The sequence below is a fragment of the Phyllobates terribilis genome, unplaced genomic scaffold (genome assembly GCF_046119375.1).
Source record: "Phyllobates terribilis strain yellow unplaced genomic scaffold, ASM4611937v1 Scaffold_5__5_contigs__length_657084704, whole genome shotgun sequence".
NCBI classification, from domain to species: domain Eukaryota; kingdom Metazoa; phylum Chordata; class Amphibia; order Anura; family Dendrobatidae; genus Phyllobates; species Phyllobates terribilis.
Genome location: NW_027362765.1, coordinates 528,389,940 through 528,405,235, shown reverse-complemented (window position 1 = coordinate 528,405,235; position 15,296 = coordinate 528,389,940). Strand labels below are relative to the sequence as shown.

The following is a 15,296-nucleotide window of genomic DNA, read 5'->3' as shown; positions in this document are numbered from 1 at the left end:
AACAATCATAAGAAAACTGTAATAGAAATGTGTCACCACTTCTAGATTTTTCACCCACTACTGATTTTGGCTTACAAATACTAATATGAAATACTGACCAAATACTGAACGTGTGACCGCAGCCTTAGGCTATGTTCATACATCTTGTTTTTTTCAGCTTTTTTTGATGTTTTTTTTATGCAAATTTGCAGCTGGGTTTTACAGTACCAGCAAAGTCTATGAGATTCCAGAAATCTCATGCATACATCATGTTTTTTTTTTTTAAAAAAGCAAGAAAAATCTTGAACAAACCTCCTGGCAAGAGATCAGGTTTTGCTGCAGAAAAAAAAACACAGCAAAACCGCAATGTGTGAATATAGCCTTAAGCCCCCGTCACACTAAGCGAGATCGCTAGCGAGATCACTGCTGAGTCACAAGTTTTGTGATGCAACAGCGACCTCAGTAGCGATCTCGTTACGTTTGACACTTAGCAGCGACCAGGCCCCTGCTGTGAGATCGCTGGTCGTGTCGGAATGGTCTGGACATTTCTTTGATCGTTGAGGCCCCGCTGGGTATCATGCATCCGTGTGTTTGACACCTTACCAACGACCTTGTTAACGACCCAGACACAGAAACACATAGGCGTGCATCGTTATACAGATCGTTACGGGTCGCCGTATCGTTGCTGCGTCGTTGGGAAGATCTGACTGTTTGACATCTCACCAGCGACCACATAGCGACGCAGCAACGATCCCTGACAGGTCGTATCGTTGTCGGGATCGCTGTAGCGTCGCTTAGTGTGACGGGGCCTTTAGTCTGACTTACCAGTAGGGGGTTAATAAGCTGATTATTATTATTATTATATGGATGCTGAGGTGTCCATTGCTCGTTTTAAATCTATATTGAATTTTATTATTTCATTACTTTAAGGCACCTACAATAAAGACTAAGGGACCGATTCCATATTGAATCTGCATCTTATTTTGTCTTGTTTTCAGCTTGTCTTCATTTACGCCTTTTTTAAAGTCTATTTTATTCGTGCCCGTCTGCTTTTTTCTATTTGTCATTGTGGTTGAAGTTTGGGGCTTCCAGATGTTTCGGCCAATTCATCATTTGCAATTTCAATTTTTCTTTAAAGTTGTGAAGTTTTGGACACTACTGGAGTTTTTTTTTGGACGTCAGATATTTTTGCTTAAATTTGGCAACATTTTAGTGGATTATGTAACTTTTTGCGCTGAAAAGTCACAAAAAAAGACAATCTTTGATTTTGCGCAAAATTCATGAAGTGCAGGCGCCATTGTGAAGAATTGGGTGCAAAAAAAGGAAACGAACACAAGACCAAAAAAAAAAGAAGAAAAGGGACTTAAACCCCCACAAATGAGGAGTCGGGAGCCACAGTGTCCTCTGCAGGTGGTGTGACCGTCACCTGCATGGCGACTTTAACTCTTGCTGAGCATAGTTTTGCTTTTTTGTACATGTAATATTTCATTAATTGAAGCAAATACAGCTAAATATGGCAGCTGCCAGAAATACTATCAAATTCTCAAACAGTCAAACAAAAAAATATCCCCCACATAACAAAATTAAAAACAACAGTAGACTAATAATAATAATAATATTCACACCTAGAAAAGGAATTCCACACAATAAAAAGTGACACGCCTGGATATGAAGCAGTTAACACACTGTAAATCGCGATACTCTTCTTTTGGTCACACGCAGCCACCGTATTATTTAGCAGGCAGGTCTTTGGTGGAGATTGTCCTTCCGTGGGATCCGTTCTTTCTGCGCCTGCGCATTGGGCTGCGGCAGACTGTAATCATGGCGGCGCTCAGAGCCGGGTTCCTGGCCGCGGTGACCCGCAGGGCTGCCCTGGCATCTCTCGCTGGGCGGGGAGCCTGTGCCGGGCGGCTCCTGCACGGTTCAAGTGTTCGGGCAGGTAGGTGACATATAGTAAGAACCAGTGACCGTCCTCCGGGAGATGCAGGCGCTGGCTACGAGTCACCTTCACAGTGCAGGTGACAGTGACAGCTCCACGGCTGGTGGGTACTCCGTGTATAGTAGTGGGAGGGCACAGAGGTACACAGGAATCCACCATCTCTAGCATAGATCACTAATCCTTATCCCCCATTTATATTTCGCGTAGTACTGAGCGTACATTGTATACAAGGGTCCCATCTTGGGATCTCTCTGGCCTCTGGGCTCAGAGAACACCCCTCCAGCCATGTATGGACTCAACACAGAGCACTGGTGACCAGAGATGAGCAGCGCTGGTGTGGAGGAGGCTGGCTGACTTCATTATAGTAGCCAAGCCAGCCCAGCACAGAGGAAGGCATGGGTCACCTGAGATGAGCAGTGCTGGTGTGGAGGAGGCTGGCTGACTTCATTACAGTAGCCAAACCAGCCCAACACAGAGGAAGGCATGGGTCACCTGAGATGAGCAGTGCTGGTGTGGAGGAGGCTGGCTGACTTCATTACAGTAGCCAAGCCAGCCCAGCACAGAGGAAGGCATGGGTCACCTGAGATGAGCAGTGCTGGTGTGGAGGAGGCTGGCTGACTTCATTACAGTAGCCAAGCCAGCCCAACACAGAGGAAGGCATGGGTCACCTGAGATGAGCAGTGCTGGTGTGGAGGAGGCTGGCTGACTTCATTACAGTAGCCAAGCCAGCCCAACACAGAGGAAGGCATGGGTCACCTGAGATGAGCAGTGCTGGTGTGGAGGAGGCTGGCTGACTTCATTACAGTAGCCAAGCCAGCCCAACACAGAGGAAGGCATGGGTCACCTGAGATGAGCAGTGCTGGTGTGGAGGAGGCTGGCTGACTTCATTACAGTAGCCAAGCCAGCCCAACACAGAGGAAGGCATGGGTCACCTGAGATGAGCAGTGCTGGTGTGGAGGAGGCTGGCTGACTTCATTACAGTAGCCAAGCCAGCCCAACACAGAGGAAGGCATGGGTCACCTGAGATGAGCAGTGCTGGTGTGGAGGAGGCTGGCTGACTTCATTACAGTAGCCAAGCCAGCCCAACACAGAGGAAGGCATGGGGTCACCAGAGATGAGCAGTGCTGGTGTGGAGGAGGCTGGCTGACTTCATTACAGTAGCCAAGCCAGCCCAACACAGAGGAAGGCATGGGGTCACCAGAGATGAGCAGTGCTGGTGTGGAGGAGGCTGGCTGACTTCATTACAGTAGCCAAGCCAGCCCAACACAGAGGAAGGCATGGGGTCACCAGAGATGAGCAGTGCTGGTGTGGAGGAGGCTGGCTGACTTCATTACAGTAGCCAAGCCAGCCCAACACAGAGGAAGGCATGGGGTCACCAGAGATCAGCAGTGCTGGTGTGGAGGAGGCTGGCTGACTTCATTACAGTAGCGAAGCCAGCCCAACACATAGGAAGGCATGGGGTCACCAGAGATGAGCAGTGCTGGTGTGGAGGAGGCTGGCTGACTTCATTACAGTAGCCAAGCCAGCCCAACACAGAGGAAGGCATGGGTCACCAGGGATGAGCAGTGCTGGTGTGGAGGAGGCTGGCTGACTTCATTACAGTAGCCAAGCCAGCCCAACACAGAGGAAGGCATGGGTCACCTGAGATGAGCAGTGCTGGTGTGGAGGAGGCTGGCTGACTTCATTACAGTAGCCAAGCCAGCCCCCTTCTGTGACCAAAACAGGAGTTAGCCATGCCCCTACTCATAGCACTTTTTTTGTTTGTAGCATAGGCCTGTTGTCAAGACTGGAGAAGATATCTGCAGAGCTTGGCACCTGATAAAATAGTAGTTGTATGGCTACAGGCACATGATCAGTATGTGTAAGCCAAAACCAGGAGTGGGTGATAAATACAGAAGTGGTCACGTGTTTCTATTATACTTTTCCTCTGATTGTTCTCCTGGTTTTGGCTTACAAATACTGATGTAAAATACTGACCAAATACTGATAGTGGGGCCGTAGCCCATAACGTACTATTTTCAGCACATCTTAAAGAAGCACTCCAATCTATATATGTCTATATATTTTTCAATTAAATGTGTGTTGTGTAAGTGTATTAATATACTCGAAGAGAAGAATAAAGGTAGCACTCACCGATATATCTGAAGAAATCCTTTATTATCACCAGTAAAGCATGCTGGCCAGTGGCTTGGCCAGCATGCTTTACTTTTATGATATAGGCTGGGTCAGAAGCACAATTTAATGAATTCATACATTTAAATTCAGTTAACACACTAAGCCTGAAATTTACATCAACGTTTGGGGCCCATACTTTGGAATTTCTAGATGTGCGTATTTCCATTGAGACTAATAATAATATAATTACAGAATCGTTTCGTAAAAAAACAACAACGAACATGCTTTTACATCATAATAGCTATCATCCCGCACATATAAAACAAGGCATACCATACAGTCAATATTTAAGACTTAGAAATATCAATAATTCTGATGCTAAATGTAAAGAACAGACTCAAGAATTATCAGATAGATTGTTAGCTCGTGGGTATCCTACTCAAATTATTACATCAGCTTGTTCAAGAGCTTGCAAAAAAACGCAGGCTGAATTATTGAAAAAAAGTAAGTTGGACCATAAAAAAGAAGAAAGGTTTATTTTGAATTTTAAATTCAATTCCATCTCTAAAGCTATCAGAAATAACTGGCACTTACTAGAAAGTGACAAGGATCTCGCAGAAACAGCATTAAAAAAGCCTATTATCTCATACCGCCGCAGTCGAAATCTGGGCGACATGATTGTCCACAACAGATTCTCGGCAAACGAAGAAACCTGGTTAGAAAAAAATATCCCAAAAGGGAATTTTAAATGTGGACATTGCTCCTTCTGCACTTTTCACAATACTGACAAAATATTGAGAATAGGTGACTTAACACACATTGTGAAGGAATTAATCTCCTATAGATCCAATTACGTAGTGTATGTAATTACATGTCCCTGTCAATATTTTTATATCGGTAAAACGATTAGATCTCTTTTTGTGCGATTTAGGGAGCATTATAACTCAATTTTATCAAAAAAGGGTTCCCCTAAATTAACACTAGGACTACTGGACTCGTGACCCCGCCTAGAACTACTGAAAGGAGTCATTTTGACTCCTTGCTTGTTTTCGTTTATTTTTAGAGTTTCATTTGTGGTTATTTATTAATAATTATATTTTTTGTAATGTATTATTATTGTGAGATCCAACAGTAATGCTTTTGATTGTTTTTTTTCTGCTTTTCTTATTTTTCTACAGAAAATAACAATAATTATAATAGACGTTTTTCAAACATTTTTTTTTATTCAAGTGCACACATATAAACAACAACTGAAGAACAAAAAGCAGAGAAAATGTAGGTGGAGGAGCATAAAAATGAAAATATGGCGCAGAATTCACCTTCTAAACATTTGGTGTTTCGCATTTTAGGCATTGCCTTTGATTTATGGCAGTACATTGCCCACACAAAGACTTACCACAAGTCTTACAATTTCCGACAGATCTATTTTTCTTGCACTTTTCTTTGATCTGGCAAAATTTTGTTTGAACCATCACTTCTGAGCATGTAGAAACTTGGGACGTGGAACCCTTTTCCCTATCTGTGACATAAGGACCACTCAACTCTCTCACAAGCGTTTGCAAAAATGCCTTGCGTGACATTTTTTGGTGGGTAATCTCCTTGAATATTATCCATGCATTTATACCCGCAAAGTCTAAGGCATTTTCAAATGCATGAACAGGCCATCTCCTTGTGCATGTTCATGTGGTATATTTTCGTGCCATCTGATCCACTACATCTACTCCATATTTTGTTTCATTGTAAAACTTTACCGTTTCTGGAGTTTTTTTAGCGGAATCAGACGCAACAACAACATCTGGATGGACGGAACTCAAAATGACAACATTTTTGTTGGGCTTTCCTTGATATACCGTAAGTGTAAAATTGTCTTCATTTCTAAACACTTTAGTGTTGTACAATTCCTCTTTCATGGATTTTATTTCTTTAGGCACTTCTCGCCTTATCTTGTTCAGTGTTCCCACGATGGTTGTTCCTTTGCTTTTTAGCTGTTTAGCTAATTTTACTGAAGTAAAATAATTATCGGTTGTAACATTGCGACCTTTTTTCAAAAACGGGTCCAATAACTTCATTACCACATGGTCAGCTAAACGGTCCTCAGCACGGCGTGTATCATCTTTGCCTAGATAAGGGAAGCCATTTGCCAGATATTTGCTCCTCTTATCAACAGCTAGCCAATATTTGTGGCCATATTTATCTGGTTTGGAAGGCATGTACTGCGTGAATGGACACCTAGTTTTGCTTGGGAAAAGTTGCTCATCCACCATTATGTATGGGCCAGGTTTGTAACACGCAATACAATTTTCAATAAACCTGTCCCACACAGTAGAAAATAGAGCAAACTTGTCCGTTTGCAGTCTCTCCGATCGAGTAGATTTCTCATCAAATCTGAGAAACCTCATAATTTCAACAAAGCGGTCCCTAGACATTGTCGCTTTGCAAAACGGTATTCCCCAGTCATTACACCAAATACTGCTAATCGAGTGACGGTTCGTGCCAGATATTCCACGAGCATAGAATATCGCAATGAATGCATCTAGCTCCTCATCAGATAGAGTTTGTTCAGCATTACACAGTAATACAAGCAGGTAAAACACAAGGAAAATGTGAAAAGTTGACATGTAAATTGAACTACATCTATATGAACATCAGGGTAAATAAGACAGAGTGAAAAAATTATGCACAAAACTTTATAGCAACATTTAGTGACAAAAGGACCTCAAAATATAGTAGGGAGTCAAAATGACTCCCTTCAGTAGTTCTTGGTAAATTTTGAAAAAAAACGCGCAAATTTTTCACCAAAATTATTTATTCTCACAAAATCTTTTTTCACATCATATTTGAGGAAAAGTCACCGAGTTTCAAGCCGGAATTCTGAAAAATGTAGTCACAGAAGAGAAATAAAAAACGAAAGGAGTCAAAATGACTCCATCAGTAGTTCTAGTGTTAATACAACATATAGTTGATTGTCATAACGCAGATCCTAATGTGTTACGATTTGCAGGGCTAGAAATAGGAAAAGATCCCTTACAAGGAGATGACCGCAACAGATTACTGTTGCAACATGAGGCTAAATGGATTTTAAATTCTGATGCCCAAGGACCATTAGGTCTCAATGAAAAAATAGATCTTTCCGTTTTTCTATAATGGTCTATGCATTCTGCACTATGTTCTATAAATTCTTATTCTATTTCTGTCACCAAATATTATTGTTGCTAAATCGCAAAAAAATATGAAACTGTTTTTAATCGCGCTGATTGAAATGCACATTTTTTAACTTTTGTCTGTAATTTACTGCCTGTTAAAAAAAAGGCAGTAATCAGGTGTTCATCACACCTGGGACCCGTTGAAGAGCCGGAAGGCAGCGAAACGGCCGTTGTCCTCAGTCTCACCCCCCCCCGCACACCCCTCGGGGTTGCTATCCCAAGCCACTGGCCAGCATGCTTTACTGGTGATAATAAAGGATTTCTTCAGATATATCGGTGAGTGCTACCTTATTCTCCTCTTCAAGTTTGATGATTACTTAATTGGTAATGCACCACCGTTAATCTGGGAGCTTACATTCTAAAAGGTGAATCGAATTGGAATAGAGGTGGTGCCGCTTTTGCTTCTCTATGCATGTGTATTAATATACTCCCCTACCACTGATCTCTCCGGGATCCAGCACGGTTCTTCTCCTTTTCTCAGTGACGTCACTCCTCTGGAGACTCCCTGGGTCTCCCTGCGCTTTGCATTTTACAGTGTAAGCCAATGGAGCATAAGAACGAGGCTCTCATTGTAAAAGAGACCTCCGGCTCACACATAGAGCGTAGAGGGAGCCGGCTAGTTGCAATTGTGGTGATGACACTGAAAAGCGAAGTAGAGCGGTGCTGGATCCCGGAGAGAGCAGGGGTAGGCGAGTATATTAATACACTCACACTACATTACATACACATATGCACATTTAATGAAAAAAAAATCTAGCGCTTATTAAAGTATAACTGTGTTTAATTGGATAAACCTGATTGAAGGGTTCCACAGTGGGAATACTTTTTACAGAGCACAGTATTTGCATGACTATTGTTCTTATGCAGTAGAAGCCCAACATAAAGTTTCTTGCTTTCAGTGTGAACACACACCTATGCATTGAACTTATATCAACATGTGCTCTGGCTCATTTTTTTTTTTTTTCAATATCCATTACTATACACAAACTCCACATTTCATGGGGATATTCAGAGCATGATTATCCTCTCCCCTATATGCAGGGCTGACTGTAAAGCAGTGAGAGGGCCTGGGGGATATTTTATTAGACAGGTAAAAGTGTTTGTGCTCTTCTTAATTTAGGGTCTTTAAGTACAAGTGAAGCTGTTATTAGAGCAATCTTTAGCACAGCATAGCTGAATTGTGCCATGACCCTGTTATCAGACGTTTTATTACACAGGGTCATTAGTTGCACCCCAACATGCTCGACTGACAGCATTAGAACTGCTAGAGGTTAGAATCGGTGGCAATTGAGGGTAAAGAGAGTCCTGGGAGGACATGAAGGAGGGTTAATGGCTGCAAACCTTTGTTGATTTAAAAATGGTTATATTGGAGCACATGGCACTGGTTTCCCTGGATATGCTACAACTGTCTGCACAATAGTTGTCCTTACGTTGCGATAACTGCTGCTCATTGGAACAAGGGTTGTCACAATTGGAAGCATATGTGAACCACTCTCTAGTATTTTGGGTTCATCAATTGCATGTGTTTTTCCAGCATCTGACCTCCCAAAGCACCTCTTACCTGGACCCTACCCCAAGACTGAAGCAGAGAGGGCGGCTGCAGCCAAGAAGTATAACATGTTATTAGAGGACTACAAGCCTTACCCAGACGATGGAATGGGGTGAGAAGACTGTGTTTTCTTGCTGGTGATATTTTACTTTTCATCTGTCTATTTGCTTTTCAGTAAACTTGATTAATACATCGGGGAATCCCACCCAAACTAATTATGACTCCGTTGGTTATTCCTAGCTAGGGCATGCCATTACTTTGATTGGTAGGTGTGCTTACATGCTGTACCCCAACCAATCCTGAGAATGAAGTGGCCATACTGCTGGTTTAGCACTGAGTAACCTTTAAAATTTCCCTGACACAATGGTGATCCAGACCATCTGGCTGTGCAGGGAACATTGAGAAAGATGCATTCTCCGAATTGGCTCCAGTACCACACTTATATACGGATGATGTGCCCATGGTAACAATAAAGGGGATGCGATGCTCTCTTAAGTATCCCTTTAAATATGTTCCTGACAATCTCTGAAAGTTTCCATTGGTTTGTTTTTAGGCAAGATGTTGAATAGTTTTTTAGTTTTGCAAATTTTTTTGGGGATAAGTGGAGCACACCTGTCATAAATTTCCATGTAACTAGTTTCTAAAATGTATTTTACTGTATGTGCCACATATAAGCCATCATGTACTGAGATTTCCTTGTATATATTTTCATAGATATGGTGATTATCCAATGCTGCCTGATAAATCACAGGAAGAAAGAGATCCCTGGTACACATGGGACAATCCTGTTTCTAGGAGAAATTGGGGAGAGCCGGTAGGTGTCTAGTTGTGGGAGGAATATGTATATTGTAACCACAGTGGACCTGTCTGCATAGTATTTAGTATATAACGTGAGGACAGATCTACATAAATATCATATTTTGTCGAGCATTTCTGTATTTTACACAGCTATTTTTTCTGTTTCTGTTAGATGCACTGGGACTTTGACAAGTTCATTCGTGTCCGAGTTGATACGTCGCCCACCCCTGCACCGTTTAACCAAATGGTTAAAGTTTTGGTTATATTCCTGATCACAATGGGTGGCTTGTTCTACATCGGTCACGTGTTTCCCTCATACTCACCCGTTGTAAGTGTCTTATAGCCAGCAAGATTATGTACAATCAGTATACAGTATAAATGTAATATAGTGTAGATTGTAAGAAATGTATAATTCAAATAATCGCATCAATTTAAGGGCAGTGGTTGGCTATTCTGCAGTGCTGGGGTCCGGGATTCCAATCCCACCAAGGACAACGTCTACAAGGAGTTTTTATGTTCTCCCCATGTTTGTGTTTCTCTGTTTTCCTCCCACACCCCAAAGACAAACTGATAGGGAATGTAGACTGTGAGCTCCAGTGGGGACAGTGATGATAATGTCTGTAAAACACTGTGGAATTAATGGCTTAAAATAAGGGCTCCGACGTAGCACACCCTTAATAATAGAACAATACATGTAGGTGGGGTTTTAAAAAAAAAAAAAAATGCCATCTACATATAGCGGAAAAGAGCATGTTGTGGATTTCAGTTAAAGGGTTAATATTGACTTTTAGGATTACTCCAGCCAATTGAAAGGATTTTGTCCAGTCCAAATAGAAAAGTCTGCAGACTTTTCAACAAATCCCTCTCCCAGCGCATGCACTTTGCGCTGAGGGGATTCGCCGGTTTTTGAGTCGGGACGGGAGGGTGTGTATACGTTATGCATACTCCTGTCCAAAGAGTGTGGTCTCGCTCCATACACTTGTATGGAGTGAGGCCGCACCCTCTAGTTGGCCACATCACTAAACGGCCTCGGTCAATACAAGTGTATAGAGCGAGGCTGCTCCCACTAGATGTGCTCTTGCCAGGAGAATGTATAACAAATACCCTCTGATCCTGGCTCAGAAACCGGTGAATCCCTGCAGCACACAGTGTGTGCCCTGGGGGAATTCATAAGTCTGCAGTCACTCTGTGTGATTTGGACTGGACAACCCCTTTAAATATCCAGTAGAGCATGGCCTATAAGGAGAGATGTTGCCTCTTAAACATGCTGTTTCTTGCTTTGTACTGATGTTTGGTGGGGTGGGGGGGATGCTTCCACTGCTGCTCTATGAGCCCAGTGTGAATAATAATAAAAAATCTCTTGCTTTTCTGAGTATATTTTGAATTGATGTCCATCCTTTCCAGACATGCACAAGTTCAAGAAACGCTCAGATGTTTTTCTTCACCCATTGCTTTCTCCTACCTTGGGAGTATCTTGGGAGTGTGGACTGTCCATGTCAGACTGGTGCTTTCCTTTTAAAACCTCATTATAAGACTTTTAATGATCACTTTTAAATATATATTATTGATTACTAATCTTTTACATGTGTCATCCCTTCTAGGCTCCCAAACAATATCCTTACAACAATCTGTACTTGGAATATGGTGGCGATCCTGATAAAGCACCTCCAGAAGAGAAAAACTATACATTCAAATAAAGTAAAACCGTGGTTCACCGCTGTTCTTTATATAATAAAGTGGTATCCTAAACAAATATTTATTTACCTGACATGCATATGATTGTATTTGTTGCAACGCAAGAACATGTATGCTATTCATTAAAGAAAGGCAATAAAGGGGATGGGATTGTGGTAGTTGGATGAGAGACATTGATTTATTTATTTTTTTTCCCAAGCACCAAAGTTTGACTCCCCATTGATTTTAATGGGGTTTGAGTACAGTTGTCTTTTTTTTTTTTAACAGAACTTTTGACTAAAGTTCTTCTGGGTACCAGTACCCAAACTTTCACCGGTACGCTCATCCCTAGTTATTACCTACGACAATAGATCCAAAGAAGGACAACTAGCCATATAGTCAAGGGCTCCCGATCCTCAGTATACAAATGGGGCCCACCTGGTTTGAATCTACAGAAGAGCTACTGTATCACAGTTTCCCCCAAAGTATTGTTTGTGACGCACCAATCACTTCCACATCAGGTGTTACCAGAACATATTGCACACCAGGGTCAACCATCAGACATAATACGGTAAGTTCATAAGGGTATGTGCACTCGGCATCTTTTTCAGAGAGTTTATGGAGCATAACCCAATTCTTCTGATAGGTGCGGCATACCAAGCACTAAAAATTCGAACAAAATAATGAACATATTGCTTAATGACTTGATGTGCATCTGTTCAGTCTTTTGAGGTTCTTCTAAGGCTATGTGCACACTGTGTCTCTTAGATTCCATCGCAGCCACTTTTCCAAGTTTTCCAAGGCAAAGTCACTTCAGGAAAACGCCAGCGTTTTTTTTTCTGGAGTGGAATTGCCATAGACTGTGCCTTCTGAAGAATGAGCATGTTACTTCTTTTAACCACTTCAGGATTTGGAGAAGTGACATAAGATGACACAGGTGCAGAAGAATGTCATTTTGACACTGCTGCGCATAATGTAAATTTTAAGGGGAGCCTTTACAGCTCTTTAAGTTTTACAGCTATCTGCACATAGTCTAATTACTTTAGGTTTTCAAAGATGTAAAATGGTAAAAAGATTTGACCTGACCATTCTTCTATCAGCAACACTGTGCAAAAGATATAGGAAAATAATCACCGGTATTTATTGAAGCGTCTTCTGCTTGAGAAGCTCTGTGGGTTCACACACATGGAAAAGACGTTGTGTGCACAGACCCTAATACCTGCTGGCGATAGACTACACGTAGATGGCCAGGCATTGCTTATCTAGGGAGAAAACGGCATCAGGATCCACTACAGGATAGCACAAGCCAATGCCGGCTGTGGGCTGGGAATGTTGTTAGGAAACAGTTCTGACATGAAGCTAATGGTTCTTTAACATATTGCACTTACTTAAAATTGTTGCAGACTTGATTGCAATGGTTTTCCCTAATAGTAACGGCCTCTTTCAGCAGGATAACGCACCCTGCCATATAGCAAACATTGTGCGGAAATGGTTTGAGGAGCATGACAAAGAAATGAAGATGTTGATTTGGGCTCTAAATTCCCCAGATCCCATTCAAGTGTCTGTAGGATGGAAAACCGTATGATCTGTGGAGGCCCCTTCTCAAAACGTGCATAAATTCACAGATCTGCTGCTGCTATCGTGGTGCCAGATACTACAGAACAGCTTCAATGAGTCAGCATCAAGGAGACATACATAATAGTATACATATACACTGCTCAAAAAAATAAAGAGAACACTCAAATAACACATCCTAGATCTGAATGAATGAAATATTCTCATTGAATACTTTGTTCTGTACAAAGTTGAATGTGCTGACAACAAAATCACACAAAAATCATCAATGGAAATCAAATTTATTAACCAATGGAGGCCTGGATTTGGAGTCACCCCCAAAATTAAAGTGGAAAAACACACTACAGGCTGATCCAACTTTGATGTAATGTCCTTAAAACAAGTCAAAATGAGGCTCAGTATTGTGTGTGGCCTCCACGTGCCGGTATGACCTCCCTACAATGCCTGGGCATGCTCCTGATGAGGTTGTGGATGGTCTCCTGTGGGATCTCCTCCCAGACCTGGACTAAAGCATCCGCCAACTCCTGGACAGTCTGTGGTGCAACGTGACGTTGGTGGATGGAGCGAGACATGATGTCCCAGATGTGCTCAATCGGATTCAGGTCTGGGGAACGGGCGGGCCAGTCCATAGCTTCAATGCCTTCATCTCCCAGGAACTGCTGACACACTCCAGCCACATGAGGTCTGGCATTGTCCTGCATTAGGAGGAACCCAGGGCCAACCACACCAGCATATGGTCTCACAAGGGGTCTGAGGATCTCATCTCGGTACCTAATGGCAGTCAGGCTACCTCTGGGGAGCACATGGAGGGCTGTGCGGCCCTTCAAAGAAATGCCACCCCACACCATTACTGACCCACTGCCAAACCGGTCATGCTGAAGGATGTTGCAGGCAGCAGATCGCTCTCCACGGTGTCTCCAGACTCTGTCACGTCTGTCACATGAGCTCAGTGTGAACCTGCTTTCATCTGTGAAGAGCACAGGGCGCCAGTGGCGACTTTGCCAATCCTGGTGTTCTGTGGCAAATGCCAAGCGTCCTGCACGGTGTTGGGCTGTGAGCACAAACCCCATCTGTGGACGTTGGGTCTTCATACCACCCTCATGGAGTCGGTTTCTAACCGTTTGTGCAGACACATGCACATTTGTGGCCTGCTGGAGGTCATTTTGCAGGGCTCTGGCAGTGCTCCTCCTGTTCCTCCTTGCACAAAGGCGGAGGTAGCGGTACTGCTGCTGTGTTGTTGCCCTCCTACGGCCCCCTCCACGTCTCCTGGTAGCACCTCCAGCCTCTGGACACTACGCTGACAGACAAAGCAAACCTTCTTGCCACAGCTCGCATTGATGTGCCATCCTGGATGAGCTGCACTACCTGAGCAACTTCTGTGGGTTGTAGAGTCCGTCTCATGCTACCACGAGTGTGAAAGCACAACCAACATTCAAAAGTGACCAACACATCAGCCAGAAAGCATTGGTACTGAGATGTGGTCTGTGGTCCCCACCTGCAGAACCACTCCTTTATTGAGGGTGTCTTGATAATTGCCAATAATTTCCATCTATTGTCTATTCCATTTGCACAACAGAATGTGAAATTGATTGTCAATCAGTGTTGCTTCCTAAGTGGACAGGTTGATTTCACAGAAGTTTGATTTACTTGGAGTTATATTCTGTTGTTTAAGTGTTCCCTTTATTTTTTTGAGCAGTGTATATCCTGACTTCACAGCTCTGCTCAATACCCAGGTCTTGTGTGACATCATGCTTATTTTTAGGCTTTACTGCAGTGGAGCACCCTGAGCATACAGTACATGAGCATGTAACCCAATGTGTGCTGATCTTGTGGGGCAGATAGATTGGGCCCCACCTCATCTAAATCACATTAAATAGAGAGAGGGTAATACCTTTACATTGGTGCGATCCCCAAATAACCTGCAGAACAACCTCTATGTCTGTGTTTGCTACATCTCATATACAGTTCCCTGTGACATATCTGACAGCTGATCTCAGACGTCCCCCATGGTTTGACACCATTATTTCTGTTTTCAGTGATGCTCACTACATAGATGCCCATATTCAGGATCTATATGAGTACTAACATCGCTCTGCTTAGTGTGAAAACATTATCCTGTTTTTTTTTCCCATTATTGGAAAACCAAAACCAGTCCTGAATTACTTCCCAACACTTACACTACCTCACTTCTTTATAGGAACCCTTGAGAGCGCCCCCTGTTAGGATATGTTCACACACAGTTCTTTCATGTGGATTTTGAAGTGGATTCGCGACAAAATCATTGGACTGCACTCGGATGCAAAAAAAAAAAATCATCAAGAAACAATTTGGAAAGGAAAAAAACGCCACAGAAAAGAAGCGTTTCCTGGAGCGGTTTTCCCTAGCTCACAGGTCGCACCTCGGCTGCGTTATATACAGGGAGCGCAGGCTGCCGGGATGCGAGCTCTGCGTGCTGTGGAGCCTG

At 42.9% G+C, this 15,296-nt stretch overlaps 1 protein-coding gene across 1 annotated transcript; it reads left to right on the top strand.

The window, feature by feature from the left end:
* Window positions 1–1,736: 1,736 nt before the first annotated feature.
* Window positions 1,737–11,351, top strand: NDUFB8 (NADH:ubiquinone oxidoreductase subunit B8). The gene is made up of 5 exons (XM_073681432.1): window positions 1,737–1,918; window positions 8,771–8,897; window positions 9,500–9,599; window positions 9,756–9,911; window positions 11,185–11,351. Exons 1-5 carry the CDS (start codon window positions 1,801–1,803, stop codon window positions 11,278–11,280), a joined length of 597 nt encoding a protein of 198 aa, XP_073537533.1. The 5' UTR covers window positions 1,737–1,800; the 3' UTR covers window positions 11,281–11,351.
* The last annotated feature ends 3,945 nt before the right edge of the window (window positions 11,352–15,296 follow it).